We start from the raw sequence: 24,226 nt of genomic DNA, 5'->3' as shown, positions 1-24,226 counted from the left end.
TAGTGCCCCAATCATCCAATATAAGGTGATGTACTAAACGGCTAGACTACCCATGTCATCAAGGTATTAACTTTAAAATTTATTATCGAAGACCCACATGAACAGTACGAACATAATGTTATCATGTGACATCACTCTAAATATTCGTAGTATCACTCATGCGTTGCCATTCTAGATGACTAAGTGGAATGTCTCTGAACCTGTAATTGCACGGCCTAATCATACCCTACAACTGAAATACATTTTATAATGCTGCTTGGCGGCTGAAGTAAATGAGACTGAGGTATCAACACTGGCGATTCTTTACGGTCTACCTCTAGTAAATTGCTCTTTCCTTGAAATATTTTATGTTAGACGAGGCAGGTAACTTTGACGGTTAAAGAGGTCACTTCTTAATGGGTCACGTAAAAAACGAGTTTGCAAAACACTGACTGTGAGTGTCCACCTAAATAAACAAAATCGTCTAAAAAACAAACAAACGAGATAGAGGTGGTCATACCTCTATCTCGCTTGTTTTTGCCACTAATAAAAGTGTTTCGTTTAGAACGTACTGCCGTCATTTCATATTACAAGGATGATATTTGATGATGATATTTTATTCATCAAAAATGCGAATGATTGAAAATGTGTATAGTACAATATGTGCAAAACAGCTGCTTTCCAGATTTTCCTTTAGGTCATAATAATTATAATAGAAATAAACTAACCACCTTATTTCAGTTCTAATTACCAATAAAAAAAATAATCAGTAGGGCTGTAAAATTATTATTTATAACATTAGGTATGTCATAAATATTAATGATATAAATATAATGCTTAAAAAATTGTATCTTACTAATTAAGACCAAATATTTTTTAACGTGACTTTGTCCGCGTGGAATCTTGACCAAATAATGAAAAAATAATTAATAATCTAACCCTAAAGAACAAGGTTTCATCGTTTTATATTCAATAATTAAGAATTTCAATACAAACTTTCATCACCTATTTTTGTTCTTTCTCAGGATCTAGACTATTTGTGTACCAAATTTCATTTAAATCAGTTGAGTAGTTTTAGCGAGAAAGCGATACAGACAGACAGAGTTACTTCCGCATTTATAATATTAGTAAGGACAATGCTTTAAAAATTGTTTGTTACTAATTAAGAGCAAATATCTTCCTATACTGTAGTGACATGCACGCTGCCAGTGCTGAATACCAACTGTAAACTCCTATATATAAACAGTGGTGTTGAAAGATGGACAGACGTAACAAGACGGACGGACCGACACATACATCGCTGTTACATATGTTTCATTGTTTATTTATATATCTACTCTCAAAATACAACGAGAAACGTTACAATTATTATTACACTATGAATGAAATTAAATTAATTTTAGGATATGATTTCAAAAAAATCTACTATAGACTGACATGATTTTGTAGAAAGTGTATGCATTAGGAGGATATGTGAAATATTTAAATAAAGGTCTCGCTTTTTCACGGGTTCGATCCTCCACACGGTACAAACATGTGTATTCTTGAGTATGATTGTTTGTGTTTACAAAAAAAATCTAATTATTTATATCAGTTGTGTAGTACCACACAACATAAAACAACAATACTACAAACATTAAAATCCATTTATATACCTAAATTATTGAATACCAGAAGACCTTAGTTCTCAACATTAAACTGTAAATAGAAACACAGTTGTAGGTTTCTTGCTAAGGCTTTGATTATATACGCAGCAATTGTACAATAGTGCCGGCATTGGCAGTGACATGGTACTGGTACCTACGAGTCTAATAACCTCATACGTGCTATATCTATACATACTATAGTATAATAAAACTAAATAGTTTGTTTGAATGCACCTATCTCTGGAACTACCTGTCATATTTGATAAAACTTTTGCTATTTAGTCTAATTCTAGAAGTGGGTTGTACTTTATTAAGATCACGCTGTTTCTCACGGGAGCGCAGCAAACTCGGGAAAGTTAGAATGAAGTAATTGCATGGGCGAATGATGCGATAAGATGTGGTGGGTCAGTCTACAAGAGTAGTAGTCATGTTTTAAATTTAACAGCGGGTAAAATCGCACAGCATATTTAGTATATTTATATGAGCGTTTTTTATGCATATCAGTGACGAGAGCCATATGTTCAAACTACACTGCTGTGTATATTATATGCGATTGTGGTATATACCGATGATAAATAGTACATGTATAGTATGCAATATAATAAGTCATGTGAAATCACCAAATTGTATTAATTTTTATTTTATTTACTTATGTTTAATCATAGCATCGGCATATCAAGGCTGTAGTATGGAAGAATGAATATGAAACTCCACCAAACCCGATTTCATGACCGCAGAGCTTTAATAAAAGTGTTCGAATAATATTTTGCTGCTTGGAAAATTAAAAACTATCCTAGTTTTTAATTTTGTGAATAATCACTGTCACGGGGAGCTTGGGAAACAACTATACACGTCGTCTAAATATTTATACACGAATATCAAAGCTCTATAGTGCAAAGTAATTAAAAACAGTGCCTACTTTTAGTTACGTTACTTTTTTTTAATCTCGTTCTTCTTGTAACTTCTTCTTATTTTCAGTCAGTAGCTAACTAGATAACTAATTTGTTTTAAATTAGTTCAATCACTGATACTATATAATTTGTTTTATCGATATAGAATAATTTTATTGGTCAGCAATAATTTGGTCGACCAATTAATTGATATGAAAATAATTGCATCTGTAACTATTAATGATAAGTCATTAATCGTTACAAATGCAATCAGCCACCAGTCACACAGCAACGTAGCTAATGTTTACACACATTATCCACTGCACGAGTTATGTTTACGAATGATTCGAATAGCGTCGATTGTTTGCGATCGAATGCGTGGTTGCAGTGTAAATATCGATTTATCGATACATCACAATCGCCGGCGACGTGTCACAGGACACCAAATATGTTAATAGCGAATAAATAATTTTCAATTGTAATTAAATACTCTTTAGCTTAGAGTAATATTTCCAAATAAAAAACAAAATCTTTGCTAAGACGTCGACGAATTTCCATTACTTTACTAATTTTGAAATTTTCACCAATTGTAACATTATTTAGGAAACTTAAAACTTAAATACCAATACGTTAGATTTTATTCTTGTTGTTACATTTATCAAATGTTAGTGTTATGTTAAGACAATACAAAGAGATAATACTACGACATCCACAGCCATTTTAAACATTCCAAAATCGATATAGCGTACTCTACAATATCAATTTACAATATGTTCAATTTTGTGTAATAATAATATTTTACAATTTTAAACATATATATAGTTACTATTTTCCTTTTCGAATATTCGATGTATATTATATGATATTGGGGGATATAACTAGAGTAGAGATGTACAGATTTGTCTAAAGCTCAGTCAGTCTATATCACAGCCTAAATTATTGGATTTATGTGTACTTTCTTCGTTTTCCCAAAAGAAACCCTTATTTTTTATATGAATGCTAACTTTAACAAAAATCTCATTTCTTTTACAGATGCACCATCCAATCCAGATGAAACCAGCTGACAGTGAAAATAGAAATGGTAAGTCAATAAAAATATAAGTTATAAGAAACTTAGAACATATTATATTCTCTTCTGCTCGAAATTGAATATGATCGTCCCACATTTCTCTGAGCAAAATGGAATCTACTTACAAATCTAAGTTGTTTAACTTAGATTTATTAACGTTCTTTACAGTTATAGGAGAATTCACGAGTAATTTGAAATAATGTATTAATCATTCAAAATTTTAAATCCATATTTTATTTTTAGATAGTGGACGTTGATGTGAAAACCCATATATAGTTTTTATTGGTATATTACTCGTATATTATTTGGTAGAGTACTATTTATACAAGACACTCATGCTCTAAATATCGACTGTGACGTTTAAAATAAATGGGTATGTTTTAATTCCATACAACTATATTCAGAACGTGGCGAAATGAAATATTAACTGTACTGGTTTCTAATGGGAACCATGTGGAGCGGTACAAAGCAATGAGCCAATACTCTAACTCCCTTTTCCCACCGAAGGGGGACTCCATTCGGTGGGAAAAAGGGGTTTATACTTTTTGGACTGATGACCCAAGCAATATACCATGTCAGGTTGACCTCCGCGCGGTTCCCCCTAGAAACCATCGTGATAAATTACTAGTAAATTTGTGACGATAGGCTGACTGACTTGATCTCATGTTTATGCTATAGTTCTCCACTATTGCCCGCCAGCGTAAACCGTTAGAGTAGGCGGGAGCACCATTCCATTATCGTTCATTAAAAAAAATAGTTCCCCTCCCACAATACTTAGATTAGAAAACAAAAACAAAAAATCCCCTAACAAAACAGTATTATTATAAAAATGACGTGTTGTGTTTTATGCAAATAATATTTAAAGGTAAACAGCAAACTGACTCCAAATAACATGTGCAGAAAAGAAATAAAGGACTTTGATCTTTATCGATTGTTCAATTTGAGTTATATTTGTTCGAACGAATATAGTCAGTACACGATCGCACACCTCGAATATGGGTCTAATCTGTTTACTTTTCCGATATGCAGCCATATCGATAAGCTATGTAACTCAAGGACCGCAAACAAAGCCGCATGGCTGTATTTTGTCCTATAATTCATTTTTATTGACGGCTAAAGTCTACCTTGCAATTTAATATCAGAAAACATTACGTCTGCGATATAGAATGAGTGCCTTTGATATAAGTACCAATTATAGTATATATAACAGAACAAATTTCCCCAAAGAGTAAAATGAAAGATTGAATATTTGTCAAAATCTTCATACAAAATATGCAATAACCTGATCAAGCTATACTAAATTGAAAAGTTGATAATAAAATTCAGCTTTGTATCATGGTGAAAGTATTTCAGTCTTGTGAGTATTCTACCTAGATTTCAGCTTGATATTTCGCTTTACGACAAACTCTTATAAGGTTATCTATTTAAAAAGCTATTCCAATTTTATCTCCCATTTACTATGCTAGAGTAATATAGAATTACTCGAGAATTGCAAATGGGAGAAATAATGTATTGTTTAATAATATTGTTTAATTATTAAGGAAAAGTATATGAACATAAATAATATATAAGTATGAAAATATACGTTCTAGATAAATCTAGTTTTACAAATATTATCCCTATATATAATAAGAAGATAATGTAAGCGAAACATTAAGTATGATTGTTATACAATTAACAAAACTAATAAAGGATAATTTATGTAAAAACATATACCTAAAATCATTATTACATATTCTTACCAAGTAAAGACTTGATTGCCACTTGTATTGTAACTCAATTCTGGATTTTATTTCGCTGAAATCTAATAAATGTATTATAGACTTAATAAACGATAATTCGTTTAATTATCCATTTATTTATGCGTCTAGGCTATGAATTCTTAATTAATTCGTAGCCAACCACGGAGCACTCGAGGCGAACTCTCAATTAATTTATAGTTTATAGTTGCTTTAGTGTTTAAATTCATGTCGCAGTGCATAGGTGTTATTAATTCTTGAATTAAACTAACGAAAATTCAATAGCTGTATTTGGTCCATGGTACTATGACGTTGTGCTTACACTTGTAATATTTCTATCAACACTCGACACCCTTCAATTAGTATCTCTCCAGATAACATTGATTTAAATACAGTGTAAAATCAGTCCACTATACAATGCCGCGTCGAATGTACGTGTTACTAATAAGCTATAAGGAGATGATATCCATACAAAAGGAATTTGTCCAACATGTTTAGCCTAGATGGCTTACAATATACTTAAATGCTACAAAAAAAAATATTAAATTTGAATGTCTAACACTATTTAACATTGCCAAATAGACTTACTAATTTATAATAAATAGTACAATTATTTCATCGGTATACTCACTACTGCTATCGGTGTCGCTATTATTATTAAAATTTGTCGTATATTGTAATATAAGCATATTATAATATACGACGAATATAGTAGCGACATCTCATCACATCGTACCATATACATATATTATGCAGCGACACCTCATGACACTAAGGTATAGTGGTCAGATGATACCACCGCGCAACGTATTGCAACGCTAAAGGACTACTATGGACCTCACATGACATAATGTCCATGCTGCTGCTCAAATAAGCAAGGAACGCTTGCTACTTAAAAATTAGTACAATGTTATTTTGCTATATAATTATAAAAAAAAACCGCGCTTAAATTTAACAACATTTTTCCTTTATGAAATATGATGTAAGCAAATTAGCGAATAATAGGCACATATTAAATTAACCGGGTGTTTACTTAATAGACGATAATTAATGCTTAAAATAACACATTAACGAAACAAAGCGACCAAAATACATCTTTGTCATGCATGCGATACGGTTGGAAATTATGCAAAATATAAATAATACAATGTAGAATCTTGTATCGCACTATTAGATCGGGTTTACATGAAATCGGACCGACATTCTTGCCGGGTGTATGTTGATGTTTATTAAAATATTATATTGTACCAACATACTATCTACATTTTTTATACTACAACGGTGGCTAATGGCCCATCTCATAGTAAACTGTTCCACATTCATGAAAGAAGACTACTGATCGAAGGGGTTGGTGGATCGGCGCTACCAAGGCAGACTGCCAACATCAACGTCGTGACTGCGTTTTAGATTTATGGATATTTTTAATTAAGTATCAACTACATGAAGAGCTCCACGGATAAAACGTCATTGCCATTTCGGAGAATTTGTCATCATGTCTCCATACTCTGTAATTACACTGCCATATCTTACCCTTCCCTTCAACCAATACACAGCTAACAAATTTGCTTAGCGGCTGAAACTAGGTCAGACGGAAATGCCTACGTAGATGACGTTGTACAAAGTCTACTTCTGTAAAGTTTAGTTTCTGCTTATTACTACAGAATGTCCAACTCAATTTATACAATCCGAATGTGCTACCTGAAAATCAGACAACAATTCAGTGTAATTTGAACATGCATTTGGACAAGAAATAGTACTCTAACATGACTATAATGAACAATCATTATTGTACGTCAGACGTTCATTGATTTGCTGCACCTACTCGGCCTTGAGTTTACCTACAAGTTCAATGTTGCCATTATTTATGGATATGCTAAGCTGATGTTGTACGCTAACGGAGCAATAGTGATGGTTGACAGAATCTAAATAAAATTGTATATCACTTAATCCCTAAAAGTAGTACCGAATTAAAACAAATATCGATATATAGCTCTGTGGAGATCGATAAGGTTATTAACATTCATATATTTGCAATACGCCTCTATTGCATATAGAGGCTAACGGATGACGTCAAATCAATCACTTTCATACATATTAGAAACACCAAGATATCAGATGTTGCTGCACTATTTTCAACAGATTCATTAGCTAGCTGCTGGCTAACTGTATCGTCAAAATAAAGAGTTAAGTTGAATAACGATATTCTCTAATTTTAAGATTCTACGAAAATAAAAATGTTCGTTAGACTATTTTTTTTTTTTGTTTATATAATTATTACGCGAAATCTTCGCCAATTCAGAACTAATTATAGTTTTTTAAACGACATAAGCTCTTCTAATTCTTTCTCAGTTTTAAAATCAAAATTGAGTATTTCAGTTTCCTTGATATTGTCGGACGCTGTTAAAATCATTTGCTATGTTGTCACATCACTGTCAGATCGCATCTTCTATCCACATCACCGGTCCAAATGGAAAACGTCATCGGATGGCCGTGACGCCGCAGGACGGAACTCATTAGCCCAACAAAACGGTGGGGGCTAGGTGACACGAGTCCACGAAGAATGAGTGATCGCCTGCGCTCGCGCACCTCACTAGCGGCAACTAGTCAGTTGTGTGTCAGACGCGGTTCAATTCAGACGCGTGTGTGATGTGAATGTGTGAAGTGTTGTGAAGGATGCGTGGCGAGGCGGGCGGCGCACGCGGCAAGACGAGTGGGGGCAGAACGGGCACCAACTACCCGCCCATCAACGCCGCCTACTGGCTGCCGCCTTCGAATCCGACGCCCTACCATGTGCCAGGTTCGAGGATTTACATATATGCTCCTGTCATCATATGGTGCCACTGTGAAGTGGTCTCCGTTTGAACATGCCACTCGCAGACTCCAATGGAATGTCAATTGCAGTCGCTACTGCCATTGTCTTTTCCATATTGTTGACACTGTGTATTCATAACATACTACTGTAACTTTATACTCTTGAAATACTCTGAAATTTTCCTCATTATTATGTGCCGGTAACGTGTTTATCCTTGTTAATTGTTGATAATCGCGTCGAGGTGAATTGTAATATATTTAAATACGCCGATGCGCCGGAGTTTTCACGTTTCGTGTAATTTTCGTCGATTACGAGACATTGATCGATGTGCGTACAGAAAAACAATACTTTTCAGTGTAGTTGCCGTGATATATGTAGTCGCGTAAAGAGAAACGAACGTCTCGTAGTTTTAAACAGATTTAATGTTTGTTAATTATTTGTATCGAGTCGTTTGTGAACACATTTTGAAAAACCACGAAATTTTTTGAAATGTAATACATGAGTACTGAATACTGAATCCCGTTATATGCTAACTCTTTATGTTATATTATTCATTATATGTAATATTTTACTTTATACATTTCTTAGAGTAACTGTAATCTATTGAGATTACAGTATTTGGGTTTGATAGCGGACAAACTAATAATTTACAGTTGCCCTTACTTAAATACGCTTTAGTTAATTGTATATTTATTGTAGATAATATAATTTACATTAGTAACAAAAAACAGAAGAGATAATTTGAATATACAATGGCGGTTTGATTGAAAGAAACCCATGGTATGATCTTATTGGTATTATCTCTTTCAATCAACCTTTACTATGTCTTTACTATAACCAATATGAAGGTAAAAAAGGGATACATTTCGACGGGAATGGTCTGTGGCAGTCATCATTTTTGCATCATAATGCATTCGACGATACTTTTTAGTATAACTGTCATGAGCATGTATCTGTTTTTATGATTAATTTAATACACTTTGTATGTACCTATATATATTTATTTTTAATATTTATTCTGTCCGTATGAATATATAAACTTTAACTTTAACTATAAAGTTGTTTCTAAGATAACTCAAACAATTATTCTATTAGTATTTAAATATATAATAATACTATTTTAATAAAATAACCGCTGTTTGACTAAGGAGGAAAACTTTATACTGCGGAATATTGAATGTACTATAAATAATTAACTATTTATAGTTCGATAATTCGATTACTAAGGACCAAACAACGTACAAAAACAAAATACATTAATTTACTTGTTTTGTGGGCAGATTGGATGTTCTTAAGAAGTATAATATAACTCTAAGTTGACATGATTGAAACTATTTTGTAATTTAATTATTACAAATTACTTAATGAAATAAATGAAATCTTTATTAAGTTTCGTTCGAAAATATGCAACAACAGGAACCGAATCCGCTCTACTTTCTAATACACTAAACTTCACGCTATGCACGTACAGCTGATAGATACGTTTGATTTTATTTGATCGATCCTTTTGAAAGTTAAATAAAAAATATAATTTAATATAATATTTATTCATTTTTTTTCGTACAAAACTACATACATGGAGTCATATGCCTATCAATCATCGCGCTTTCAAGAAATAATAAGAATTATAAAACAGGACATTACATTACATAATTCAATTAAATTATAATTATTTATAATTATTTAATAAAGTGTATTATTTTCCTTATATAAAAATGATATATTACTAGTTGTATCCTTGATACAACTCAGTATATTGTATAAATTTAGGCGATGTAAATATAAAATATACTGATGACGTATTTCCTACTATTTGTTAAAAAAAACTAAAAATTTGATTAGTTTTATTGAGTTTATTTATTGTAAACAAATAATAAATCCTATATATATATTAGTTTAGTTCATATATAGCTGGCTAGACGATTGACGGTATTGTAGGTACTGCAGATTACGTCTGCTCGTGCGTATATATGCAACATATAAGGATGTCACGTGTGCTCCGCCGACCCTGAACCTTGTACAAGGCTCTACAATCGCTGCTAAACATAACTGAAATATAACAGTGTTTGACTACAGTCTAGTGTAAGATGGGGGAGCAAGGGTTTGTTAGTAATCCATATTGTTACCATTGTTATCAATGTACCATGCCAGATCTACATTCACGCAAGCCTGAAAATTCCTGAAAACTATCGTAGTTAATTTCTAGTAAATTTTCCATAGCGAAGTAACTGGTCAGACTTCTCTTACTATCAAATTGTTATCAATGGCAACTACATCCGTCTTTTCTTTCACTATTACAACTTTCCTTCAACCATTCGTTAAAACCGCCCCAGTTAACTCCTTGTAATTTCTCTGTGTTGATTCTCATTCAGTTTCTTTCGCTAAAACCATGCCAGTGGATACTATTAAATCAAGTGGGATCATCATTCCTTCCGATTCTATTTAATTTATGAAAGCGTCGTAGGCTAATGGTTTGTTACCACAACTTACAGTAAAAGTGACGTTAATTTAAATCTGACGTCATGAATAAATGTATATGCCTATTTTTATAATAATAATATAATATCCCTAGATGATTCACACAGTGCTATATAGTCCCAAAAGTTAAGCCGAGCTTGTGTTATGTTTACTAAACAACTGATATAAATATATAGATACATTTTTTGTTTAAGTACATAAATATTATACATAGAAAACACAAAGACCAATACAAATAATCACATTCATGAATACAAATCTTTATACGGAAATAACAACGATGTCGCATTAGTGTATAAAATTATCCACTAATTTCATTATAGCAAATTTGTAAATATTTTTGTTAAATCTGTTATATGTAATTGCTACCGTGCGGAGTCGGGGTAAATCACTAGTTGTACAGTAATTTAACTATACACGCGTCTTGTTACAATATAAACAAATCTCCAGAGGATGTATGTGTCACTTGCTCAAATATTTAGACATCCAAACGTTTGTGTGTTACAAATTATAATACACTGGACTGTCAAAAGGGTGTATGAGGCTTGCGCAAATATAGATAACAAACATTTGCATGTGATACAATGATTTTATCAAGCTTTTTAATGTCACATGGACGCGCTGATTTTTTAAATAATTAGTCGTGTGTTTTCAGTTTTATGACGGCTATAAAATTCAACCATTTGTCACTTCGCTTTTCCTACATTCCCGAGATTCTATTAGAGCAGAATAAAGGTCAGATGGATACTATAATACATTTATAGGAGAAAATATACTGTTTTCTAAAACTGTTAGTAGTTGTTAGTTTAAGAAGTTCATTTGAAGTAACATTAATAATATAATAATAATAATAATACTCCGGGATAATTCACACAACGTTAACTAGTCCCAAGCTGGGCAAGTGTTCTGGGTAATAGACAACTAACTGATCTAGTTTGTACCGTGCGAGGAATCGAATCCGCAACCATCGGAAGTAAAGCGGTGTACTCCACTACTACACCACCGAGGCATTCGATTACAGTCAATTACTCCTAAGGAGAATTAATATTTTCTTTATATAGAGTAAATTAATGACTTGCGGTTCACAGATATACATACTACTGCCCTTGGTGGCCTAGCTATTTAGCACATCGGCCTACTTCCGATAGTCGCGTGTTCGGTTTCTCACATAATACAAACATTTGTATTCATGAGTATCATTGTTTGTATTAGTCAGGATGATTTCTATGTGCATTACAAAACGTATTTCAGTATTGTCTAGTACTCATAACACACTTTTTATGTAAATATTCCGAGTAAATATGAGTATATCAAGAGTCGCCGTTCACCATAATGTTGGCAACTAATAATACACCTTACTACCCCATTTAAGATAACAGTCGTGAAGGCATCATTATGATTTATGCTCCACCACGCATGTTTGTTACGATATAATTTAAATTTACATTCAAAGTAACACATATATGTATGTTCTACGAGCAATGATTCACGAACGCTTGTTAGAAATAAATTCAGTTTGTATTAAATTGCAATACAATCAATTTGAATTGTGGGAACAGCTCTCCGCTCCATTGTCTCATTCGTAATATGTGTGGCATTTAACGTCTCACTGTTGTTGTCACATCGTAAAATAAACAATTTGAGATCTTGCATTTTTGTGAACGTAAACATTACATCGCTGACCTGGTGGCATTTGAATGACGTGAACGATTTAAAACTCTACGTTCTTACGATAGAGATCGTTTCAGATTGTAACAATGAAGCGATAAGCAATGTAATGCTGTTTATAACGAAATTAGCTGAAGCGGATTTTATTAAACATTTCGCTGTGATAAGCATGGTTAAAGACCCTGTTCGAGTTTGATTTCTCTTGTTAGAGCATTGACTTAAAACTTTATGCTGTCACAACATACTTATGTTAAAAATACCTCAGTTCGAGACTTTATTATTGAGGGAATTAAAAAATTACTCTAGTCTCACAACTCCATCTAGCTCGAAACTATAGTGCGTCAGTAAATTATTGATCGATATACTCTGAATATCTGTTGTTAATAATCTACCATCACCATCTAATTACCGTAATCCCATTATTTGGAATCAGCACAGTATATCACCTTCCTTTGATTCCTATTGGACGTCATATCTTAGCTTACTCTCCTTTTATGCATATCATCTTTCATACAATCTTTTTAATTTAATTTAATTTTAATTACATGAACAAAATACATTGGAAACAACCCAGTCCAATACAAACAAATATACATAATCCTGCATATCATATATCCACAACCATAGAATATTGAGACAGTGTGATAAACCATGAATTAATAATTTGGCACATCATGAAATCGGTGCAAAATTAGCGAGAAAACGTAAAAAAAATTACTCTCATTTTTCTACATCGGCTAAAGCTTTATTTTCTTCTATTACTTACCTACATATCTGGCAGTAACTAACCTACTTACATGTTATTTTACATGTTAGGTGAGAGCCTAAAACTCGTATTTTATTGGATTAATTTCCATGAAATGCATAAGGTGGTCGCCCTCTGATAGTTATCAGTGATCGCTGCGCCGGCGCATGTCTGTTTGAACTACTGCTCAGTTTCTCCAGTTTTTTTTTTTATTTAACGTAATCCTAAAAATTTGCGTCTCAATTTTATGGCGAAGGAACATCAATAAAAAGGTATAAGTATTATTGGATTAATTTCCATGAAATGCAGAAGGTGGTCGCCCTGTGATGGTTATCGGTGTGCGCTGCGCGCGCGCACGTCTGTTTGAACAAGTGCTCTGTTTCTTGCGCAAGCGTTCTCTTATTACAATACCACCGCAATGCGGAGCTTGTTAGCTGACTCGGTTGGTACGAACACTGATAACAATAATATGATGGTTTTTACATTCCAAAGGGATAATCTTTTGTTATTTATTACTATAACAGTGTAAGTAAATCAACAGTATATACTATGTATTATATATCTTGCAGGTTTACTTATACCATGGGCCTCCAAGTGCGATAATCTACCACAATCTTGTCAAACCTGCAGTAACCCATAAAGGGCCATAATTTATTTCTTGAGGTATCACGATATAGAAAAAAAAAACAATTTCTTGTTGGTGTTACAAAAAGAACTGTAATTTACACTAAGAATCAATTCAATCGAGGCCGAAAATCCGATTATTTGTGCAGTTGAATTTATATTTATTAACGTATTACTCAAAAAGTACTGAATGGGTAAATGAAATTTGGTACATTGATAGACGATGTCCTAAATTGACTAACTGAATACTTTCTACCTGAATTCGCACGTTCAGAGCTGCAGGATATACCTAACTCATATTAAGATATGTGCAAGTGAGCATATTGTAGCATGCACAATATGAATCATGCATTTATTTCTTATTACGTATTCCGTACATGTGTAATGATCTATACAAAAAGACAATAGTAATTTTATGCGTCACTGTACCTGCGCTTTTTATCCGTCGTTTTTTAGCGCAGGATATCCTAAACAAAAAGTTCAATGTATCAGTTTTTTATGTACAATTCGAAATTATATTCCGACATCAAGGATGATCGTACGAGGTTTCTCGTAGAGATAGAAGAGTTTAGCATTCAGTATGTTTTAATTCCAGTACAAGATTATATGAAATTTTGACCTACAAAAATTGGTTAAAATACTAAGATTTAAAGACGAGGTTAAAGAGCCAAATTGAGCTAATATATTATAATATTTTATGTATTTGCATAAGTTTTATATGAAACAAATCTTGAAAAACTCATGCGTTGACATTCGATAGAATTATGATGTCATGTCTTTCATTTATCTTGTAATTTCAATCTCTCCAAAACAAAGTTTACAATACAATGAAAAAGGTGAAAATGTGGTACCCACGTAGACGACTTTTCATAAAGTGTACCTTAGTAAATAAAATGTAGATATTAAACAGGCATATGCCACTCCACTGTATATCAATAACAAGGATGTAATTTGCAATTTCTCACTCCATATGTCCAATTCTAAGCTCTTGTCAGTTATAATTTGCACTGCGAACGCACTACCATTCTGACGCGTATGGTTTGCTGCTGTGAGCAAAACGGCTTAAGTACATATTTTATAGAATTTAAATTTATTGTAGACTAACCGTAATGGTTAATAGATAATGAAATTGGATTGCATTATTTTTATTTCACAGGTTTCAACTTCTTATTGCGTCTTATATAATATGTTGTAAGAATATTTTTATTTGTATGTTTCGTTGTCACACTTTAATAGCATTCATGAAATTTAGCATGTATTATTGATGTGTGTTTTCACAAATGACTTTTTTGCTCAATCAGTGATACGGACGAAATTTGTCAAAAAATAGATAACAAAAAACACATACATATCCGATTCTTATTATTATTTGTTTTATCCTTATGGTCATAATGTAATAAATAGTACAATCCCAGGAAGAAATCAAAATTTAGGATAGAGAAATATTGACTTTTGATCTAGTTTCCATACGAAATAAAACATTAATATACTGTAAAAAACAGTCCAGGTTAGTGTGTGCAATCAATGTAAATATTGTTTTCCAATAAAAAGTTTTGTAAAAGCAAACGAACGGTAAATAAAACGTTCTGGTCCATTGCAATTCAAATTAATTGCATTTAAAAGTTAATTTTTGAAGATACGTCCCTTTTGTTCTGGGAAATATGGTGCCATAATTCGGAGCTAGTACAACGCTGGTAATAAATCGAGCCACGACCGTAACACTCGTATCAAGCGAGCCGTGTAAACATAACAGTTTAACCACGCTAAAATGTCGCTCGCTCGGCTGTCTGCTCACGCTCCAACTTAGGGATGCCAAAATGTCAACTAGCACATTTTTTTGCTCAAACGAGCTATGAAATTTTTATAAATGTTAGATTTTATTCTCCACATATTTGTCTATCTATATATATATATATATATAAGAGTTCAAGTAATTTTCCTATGAAAACTTGAATATTAGTTCTTTTTATTAATAATACAACGAATATTATCTGCATCTGAAATTCCATCCAAAAAATAAAATGTACTTCAGTGGTGACATTAAGTGAAATGAACTCTATCTGTTCTATGTGTATATACTCGTATAGCAATTTTATTTTGTACACAAAAGTGATTTTTTTTTTATGATGTCTTTCAGTATGATATCTATATAGGATCATAAATAAATAGTAAATATCATTATTTTTATAGATTTTAGCGAAAACATTGTGTCACAAACAAGAACAAAAGGAATACAAGAACGCATTATGAACCTCGTCCGTTTTAAAATTGATGAAAAAATTTATATATTAACTGCTAAAAATGTCAAACCAAGTCGAGTTGAATGTCGAGTGACAACCCTAATGCACTAGTTCTATTGTCACCTCCATCTACTGCATGCTGCATGTCGGAGCTCTAATAATAATCGCGTACCTAGTTTTTGGTCTGTTTAATAACGATAAAATAACATCATACAAGTTTTGAATTATTACGTAAGTATAAAACAGCTGTTGCTAACTATAAAACACCAAAATCTACCTAATACCTATAGTGTATTAAGTAATTATTATATAACATTATAAGTTATTGAAGGCTTCAAAATCCATTAAATAATTAAAAAATATTCATTTAAAAATAGAACGTCCAGCGTCTATTGGCGCCATTGTTTTGTTTCTTCTTATGAATATAATAAATACAGATTCTTCTTGCAGCGTTAACAAAAAAAATGCAGTGACAAAATTATGTATTATTGTACAATATTACTCAATCGCTGGATATGAGTTATCTTCAAATACACAGTACGAGAAATTTTGTGTGTGATAATTAAAGAAAAATTATTTCTCCAGATAACAAAAGAGTTGTAATAATGACTATCACTAAAACTCGGCATCTCTAAAAATCATAACAGACTAGTGAAATAAGGTTTCTCACTTTTATTTTGATCTGGTTTGGATTTTGACTTATTTTCAGCATATTAATAATTATTAAGTTACAAATTACAGTACAGTACTTACACTACAGTAAATTTCGTAACAAAAAAACCTAGATATTTGTTTAAACATAAATATCCATAGAGCTATATTATTATTTCTCATCTAATCTCAGTCAGTCAGTTTTCTATGGCGTGGAAATTATTTTAAACACTTTGCAAGTTCATTATGGAATGTATCATTTACACTAGTTGATTAAACACTATATAAATAATTTTATTTAATTTTAAAATAGTACTTTTTACAACAAAGGAAACGGCTGATGTATTGAAATACAAAAGTATGTCGTAATATATCAATGCCTAATTACTCTTTTACCTTGAATTGATAATTAATGCGTAATTAATTGTATTTTAATTTATTTTTAACTTTGTATTCTGAGGTTAACTTAATGGCAAGTCACATTGTTATCAATTGTCATTATAATAATCATTACTAGAACTAACAGTTATTATATAATGTACTTACATCGTTATAGATAGTTTGATGTCTAATATATCAGCTGATTAGCGCTACTTCTTTTTGTAAAAGATGTAAAGAGTTTCTTCTTCTTTTATACTCTATACTAGCGACATGCATGCATGTAAATACTCGAACTATCTATAGTTAAATAATCTTATTTACTACTGGTAAACGACGCTTGCTTATATTGAGAGTTACGGATATATGAACAAAGTCTCCCGTAAGCCCCCTAAACCTTCGTTATAAGACGAAATAGTTAAATATGAAATTAATTCAAACCGCGTCCAGTGGTCTCCACCCCCCCCACGATCTCTGTAGTATTTGGTAACTCGAACTAACTGCCCCTAACCGTCGAAGTCCGAGATTTAACTTTTAATTGAGTTGGGAACAAAAGACAGAAGGATGTCGTCACTACTACGGGACACGGACTTCTCGTGCTGTCATTAAAGACTTTGACTTACAAATAGTTTAAAGCCCCATGACTATAATATTATTTATTAAGCCATCAATTGTTATTTGTTGTTACCAAGCAATGTTTCGTTCATGCACTAGGGTTCATGCATTTCGTTCATGCTGTTTCTGCTTCACCCTGAACCTCGTAAGTTTGTGAGCAATCACCGTGCAGGTTCCGGGTCCATCATATGGCAGGCAACATTTGTGACTAGGGTGTAGGTTTAAGGAGTCTTATGGTGAGTATGTCAACACTCATCTTTACCACTCGTGTTTCTCTTCCTGTCCAATCAAATCTGATAGGATTCTGCTAGTACAGCTTTAGATACATGTTCTAATATAGAACTCACTGTAGTTCTAGATAGGCAAAGATTTTTTAGAATATTATAGAGAGTTTTCGCTAGTCTACCTCTCGCTCCCTCGTCGACCGGATATAAATTGATACACACTGTATATTATTAACTCAAAATACAATATCTGTTACTCTAGTAGAATCTACCTTTCAAACAGTCAGAAAATTTTTAAATTATAATTAATGATCCTTAAAATAAATTGAAAAAAGGTAGAGCGAGAGAGATTGTCTCTGTGTCTATGTATGTCTTACTTTGTGACTCATAGAATTTTTCATCTCATTCTTGTTTCTTCTTTCATATCCAGTAATTGTTGTCGTACAAAAAAGTTGAAAAGAATTAGAAGAAAATATATCATTTCAACAGATTTGATATATGGATGAAAATTCGAATCCCTATTTTTATATTTATAAGGTGTGCTACTTTTTCAAATGAATAAAGCTTGCAATTCTTATCAGACATTCTCCGACAATGTATCGATTGTGTCAAACTCAGACTGTTGTGTAAGCATATAATACATCGTCCCCCTCCATTGGATTACAAATCTATTAATAGCTCTATGGTCGTAGTTTCTGGTTCGATTAGGTACCTATTTAATGCTGCACTGCTCGTACATAGACATTTCACGCCAATATAGAGTAGTTTAAGTTTTATCCCTCTGGAGGGATGAAACTTAAACTAGCTTTACTTGTGATATTAAATCGCAATTTGTAGCATCATAAAATAAATAGAAAATAATATTATTAAATAAAATCGGTATCTTCTTTTTACTATTTCTTTTACAGAAAATACAATTACATATACTATATTTCCTGTATAAAAAGATAAAAAAAAAACAATAATAAACTAGACAAAGAGGCAGCAACGGGTGAACTTATCGCTAAAAAGCGATCTCTTCCAACCTCTTCTTCTTTGCAACCTGTTATTCATATGACTAATTTAGTTTGCTGATATATCGGACCTGATACCTGAGTATATTAAATGTTAGCTGTTCGCGACTTGTTATGCTTTTTAAACATAAGACATAGCCATCCGTCTTCATAATCCAATCTATTTTTACACCCAATTTCAATAAGAGCCCGCTGAGCTGCTTATTATTATTATATGAAAAGGTAATAAAGAGACAGATAGATAAACGACAGACAGACACAGTTTTTATCACTTAGTAAAATTCTTAACTATAAATCTCTAATATAGCTTTGAACCAAATATAATTAATACAAAATAAAACGATACCGCAATGTCTAAACGACGTCCTAAAATATGTATAAAGTCGCCTTTTGCACTTTATCGAAACTAAATAGATTTTGTAGTTCAATCGAAGTGACTGCAACAGTGTGGCACAACTCTAGAGATCATTATCACAATACTTCCGAGGGACGCGACGGTCTGATAGGCCGCCAGCACACGTGCTCGATGTGTCGCACAATCAACTGATTCGATCAGTTGCGTCGACCAGATTGATCGATTTGCAAATTAGACGCCCGTCGTCGCATCCATATATTAATGTCAGTTTAAACATCTGTCGAGAGATGTTTGTTTATCGATAAGCGCGATTATTTATACATCAAATTCTGTCGATATAAAGCATGTACATTGTTTTATTAAAAAATAAATAAACAATTTTTGGTATTATATAATCGTCTTGTTTTAAAATTTTGCTCTGTAAAGAAAACTTTATCTCTGTTTTTTCTTCTTCTATCTTCAAAATGTTACTATACTAATTTGTAATATCTGGTTACAAATATTTTTCGAAACTAAGAGAATAAAAGTTTCATAGCTTCAATCAAAATATTCAGGCGTGCATATAGAAATTGATCGGCAAATAGTTAATGCGTTATTAAATCGATTTCATTCCATCGAGACCATTAACTAAAACATAATCCACGTTATCGATAAGAGTTCTCCAATCGAGTAGACGGCAGAGTATGGCCGTTTATTTTAAATCTCTGGATAAAACTATCAAGAGCAGAGGCATCCTTAAAAGCGTCCGATGTACCTTATCTGCTACCGGTATTACGATATCATATTGTTGGCGCAACGGTGTTTGCCAAGCAGACTTGTAGCTGGAAACGTAATTTAATATCAACGGATGGGATTGATAGTGAAGGGCTCGCAGGTACGGAACCTTCATGTTTTGTGTAAACAACGTCTGTATTTGTATTAAGGTAGATTCGTTTACGTTGTACTTGGTTCACCAATTCCAGCATAAATTCTGTGTGCGATTTGTAACAATTTCAGCATTAATTATTTGGATATGTGTCTATGTAATGAATAATTGGAGATATATTTTGAATGTATTTGTATGTAATATTCGATAACTCAAAGTAAACTTTCTCAATACAAATCTTAAGGTTTTTTTAGGACGTAAAATCCTAATTATAAGATGTGATTGCTTGCACCTCGCATTCAACCACCATTTAGGTGCGAAATTAAAAGTAGCCTGTTTGGTGTGGAATAGTTGTATACACCATTGTTGTTTCAGTTAAAGAATAACAAATCCAATATAGAAATCCTTGTTGAAGTTTTGTATATTCCAATATATTTTATTTAAAACGTAGTTTCGTACAAAACGTGCTTATACTGAATTTTAAACGACCACTGCAAAGAAACAGCGCACTCCGTATGCTCCGTTTACTTCAATCCCTATATTGGTATACCGTAACGGTCGCCCAAGTTAGATAGCCACGTCTAAAGGCTTTAACTTTGAAACTAGAGGCCAACTCTGAGTTCCAAAGGATATAGATAGCGGAAAATTTATAACCTTAAATTAAATTGTTTCAGGTTTGCAAAATATAATGGTGTTAACTTTAATAGCCAATATTTGTATACCATAGATATAATAAATTACCTTATCTATAGAATAAAATGCTAAAAATTGTATATACAGTGAAAATGTAATATTACAAAAGCATAAAAACGACTAAAATTAACGTTCTACTAACTACTCCTCGCTTTATGCGACTACAACTGTTTTTTTTTTAACAAAATAATTGCTGTTTCCGTCCATGTGGTTACATCACAAGGATGGTGAATCTTTTATTATATATTATATCTATTATCACGAAAAATTGTATTAAGCTCTATCAAAATCTTCTTCTTTCGTTCTGTCTGTGGAAAGTTAACACATAGACTGACAGACACATTTTTTGCATTTATAATATTAGTATGGATTTCCAAAGATTGTATGTATATAGATGGCATTGAATTAGCGATAAATCCACCTTTTATACTTACTTTACTCGTGCAATTTTCTCTTTCTTTTATAGATACAATGGTGATGCACTAAAGTATTCATAAATTGTTATTGTTGTGCCCTTAGTTAACATCGTAACACAGACTACATTGCATTATCTACGTTCTTCTTACATTTATTTTACTCTTTGTGCGTTATTTGGTTATTATTTAACATCTTAATTTCTTCTATATTTACTTCTTATTTTCTACTACATTAAATTGATTCTCTTCGTTTTAGTTTCAAAAACATAATTTTATATTTATTTATTGATATATTATTAAAATTTACTTTTTTAGTGTTATTTAAAAAATTACTCCATGTAAATAATATACAGCGTAGACGTAATACCAATGCAGACATTTATGGCGATCTCAAATATTTAACAACAATACGCAATTCCCCACGCGAGTCGAGTCGAGCGCGAAAAATTGATGTAGTTTCATTTAACATTTCATTACAGTGGCTACCTACGGGATTTTTCTAAATAAAAGATGTTTATTTATCACTGCGTAGGTTATTCTTCAAAGGAATTTTAATTAGTGCATTTGATGTATTTTTGCTCGTTTCTTCGGTTACGTGACGGACACAGCATACGGCGGTGATGTAAGAATACAACAATGGGGTCGGTTCTATAGCATTATTTTGACCTATTTCTGTATAAGACAGAATTGAAATATTCTAAAGTAAATGTACAATTGATCATGTCTCCTCTGATTAAGTAATATTTAGATGTATCTATTAGTTCACAGCGAATATGCATTTTATAATAATTAATTTACAGTCTAAATTATGCCAACTTAAACAAAGTCAAGTTTTAAAAATCTCTACCAAGTGTAACGTTTAAGTACCTCCAAAATGATGATATCTAATTTATGTATAGAATATAGGTAAATTCTTTGACTTAAGATCTGGCATTATGTAGTCGTTACAGAATGTTTACCATAGATCTTTTAGTACTATGGTAAACATTCTTGACAAATATACGTAAAAGTAACTATTATTATTTATAGTTTTTTTAATCATTTTCATATTTTATAACTGAAAAGAATAGCATACGTTTTAAATGTGAATAACCAACCCCATGCTATTCATATTTTATAATATTTGCAGAATGCCAATGCATTTAGCATTGTTTTTATTATTGCACACTGAGTTTTTATAACTGTATTGCAAATTGTATTGCAGTAATTTTTTTTTTCTATTTAAATGTAATGATAAATTAGCGTATGTAACTAGTAACTTTACCGCTATGTACAACTTATAAAGTAGGCTGCTTGTCATCTAAAATAGGTAAGGCATAAGTAGAAATGACGCTGATGATTTTGCGATATATTTGATGATATGCACAGTATACCTCGATTTCTTTCTTTTCCAACGGTGTGTTGGTATTACCTAATAAACTTTTATCATCTTACAGATAAAAATATATATAACTTCAATTAAACATGCAAACCTAAAAGTTTGTTTTAAAATTTAATTTATAAACAAATCAATAATCCTGGACATTTACACAGCGCTGAGTCCCACGGTAAGCAGAGCTTGTCTTATGGGTACAAATGAAATAAATACTTAGATTTTGTTTTGTAAATACATACATAATAAACATAGAAAATATTCAGACCGATACAAACAATCATACTCATGAATATAAATGTTTGCACTGTGCGAGGAATCCGCGACCATCGGAAGAAAAGCGGTGTACTTAATCGCTAGACCACCGAGGTCGTCAAATAAATATATACACTTTAATTTAATTCTTGTAATGTTTTTTTTTAACATAAAGCTGTAGTTAATGTAAGAACATTATGCATAGAATAGATAACGAATTACGTAAGATTTGAACATACTTCTCGACTCAATTATCACGACAATGTTCTTATTATGTAGGTTGACAATTATATACATTAACATATTGTGGTTAAATACCACAATTATACTTCACACTGTGTACGTCATGTTATTCTTGAGGTTTTATAGCGAATCAAAAACTCTATGAATCATAATAGCGTACGCTTTGTATAAAGCTGCCAATGAAAAATGTACTAGTGACATAATATTACACCTACAGCGATAAAGACCTATTAAACATGGCGAGTTAAGTCATGTAACCGTTGTTATTGTTATTATTAAAAAAACAAGCATAAAAATCATTAAGTAGGTATATACAAAAGATTTTTCGTAAAATTATAGTACTTTATTAAATAGTAGATAATTATAATCTTCGTTTATTATTTTACTAGCTATCCGTCCCGGCTTCGCATTGCTGTGCATATCAACCTTCTGATTGAATCACTCTACCTATCGCTAAAACTGCATTTGGTCTAAGCGAACAGACAGCATAAGCGACTTCGTTTTATACTTTGTAAAAATACTGTCAACATATAACCTACACCATAAAACCACTCATAAATCAAGCAAAACTGATACATCTTATATTAGTATTGCTATATATACACAAGTAGATAAAATATTGACCTCCTTTCTTCAAAAGTCGACATAGAGGGACCACTACATATGAAATTCTTCTTTCAAGTATCTGTTGTAATACATATTATTACAATACATATTAATGAAAATAAAAAAAAACTGTACAGAATTCTATTAATATACAATTATAATTCTAATCGAACACTAATTGACTGATCAATTTGACAAAAGACAATATTATAAGAAAACAATTCTGCGGCACGCCATAAATAAATAAGACACGGCATAGTGAATTGTAATCGATTGGAAACGGTAAAGGACGTCTGAAATGTCAACCCTATTTTATTTGTAGGTTAACGGACTTCTTTATGCAGTTGATACTCAGGGTTGCCAACTAGAATAATAAAAAATCTACAAAATTTTGTATTATATATTGTGACATGTAATATTCAAAGTTAATTTATATCAATTTTTATACGATATATAAATTACCTATTTTATATATTTTAGGTAGGATTGAATTATTGATAATGTATACAAGATTATAGTTGAGTATAATTTAGTTGATTTGATTATTGATTGAGCAACATAATTCGTCTTAAAACCCAAATTTTTCTTAAATTTTTTGTCAACACTATCCTATTAATTCTGTCCTGACTAATAACACTATTTATTACACT

General features: G+C 31.9%; 1 protein-coding gene across 8 annotated transcripts in view; it reads left to right on the top strand.

The window, feature by feature from the left end:
* LOC131849410 (CUGBP Elav-like family member 2) overlaps window positions 1-24,226 on the top strand; it is a 409,465-nt gene that overhangs the window by 322,814 nt on the left and 62,425 nt on the right. For all 8 annotated transcript variants that reach the window (XM_059199486.1, XM_059199487.1, XM_059199484.1 and 5 more), the window contains one exon: window positions 3,548-3,596. In XM_059199486.1, the coding sequence (XP_059055469.1) occupies window positions 3,548-3,596 (49 nt within the window). The remainder of the gene's footprint in view (window positions 1-3,547; window positions 3,597-24,226) is intronic.

The sequence above is a fragment of the Achroia grisella genome, unplaced genomic scaffold, assembly GCF_030625045.1.
Source record: "Achroia grisella isolate CSIRO2021 unplaced genomic scaffold, CSIRO_AGI_Agris_v1 utg642, whole genome shotgun sequence".
NCBI classification, from domain to species: Eukaryota; Metazoa; Arthropoda; class Insecta; order Lepidoptera; family Pyralidae; genus Achroia; species Achroia grisella.
Note: the sequence above shows the minus strand (reverse complement) of the source record. Positions and strands in the feature narration are given on the sequence as shown.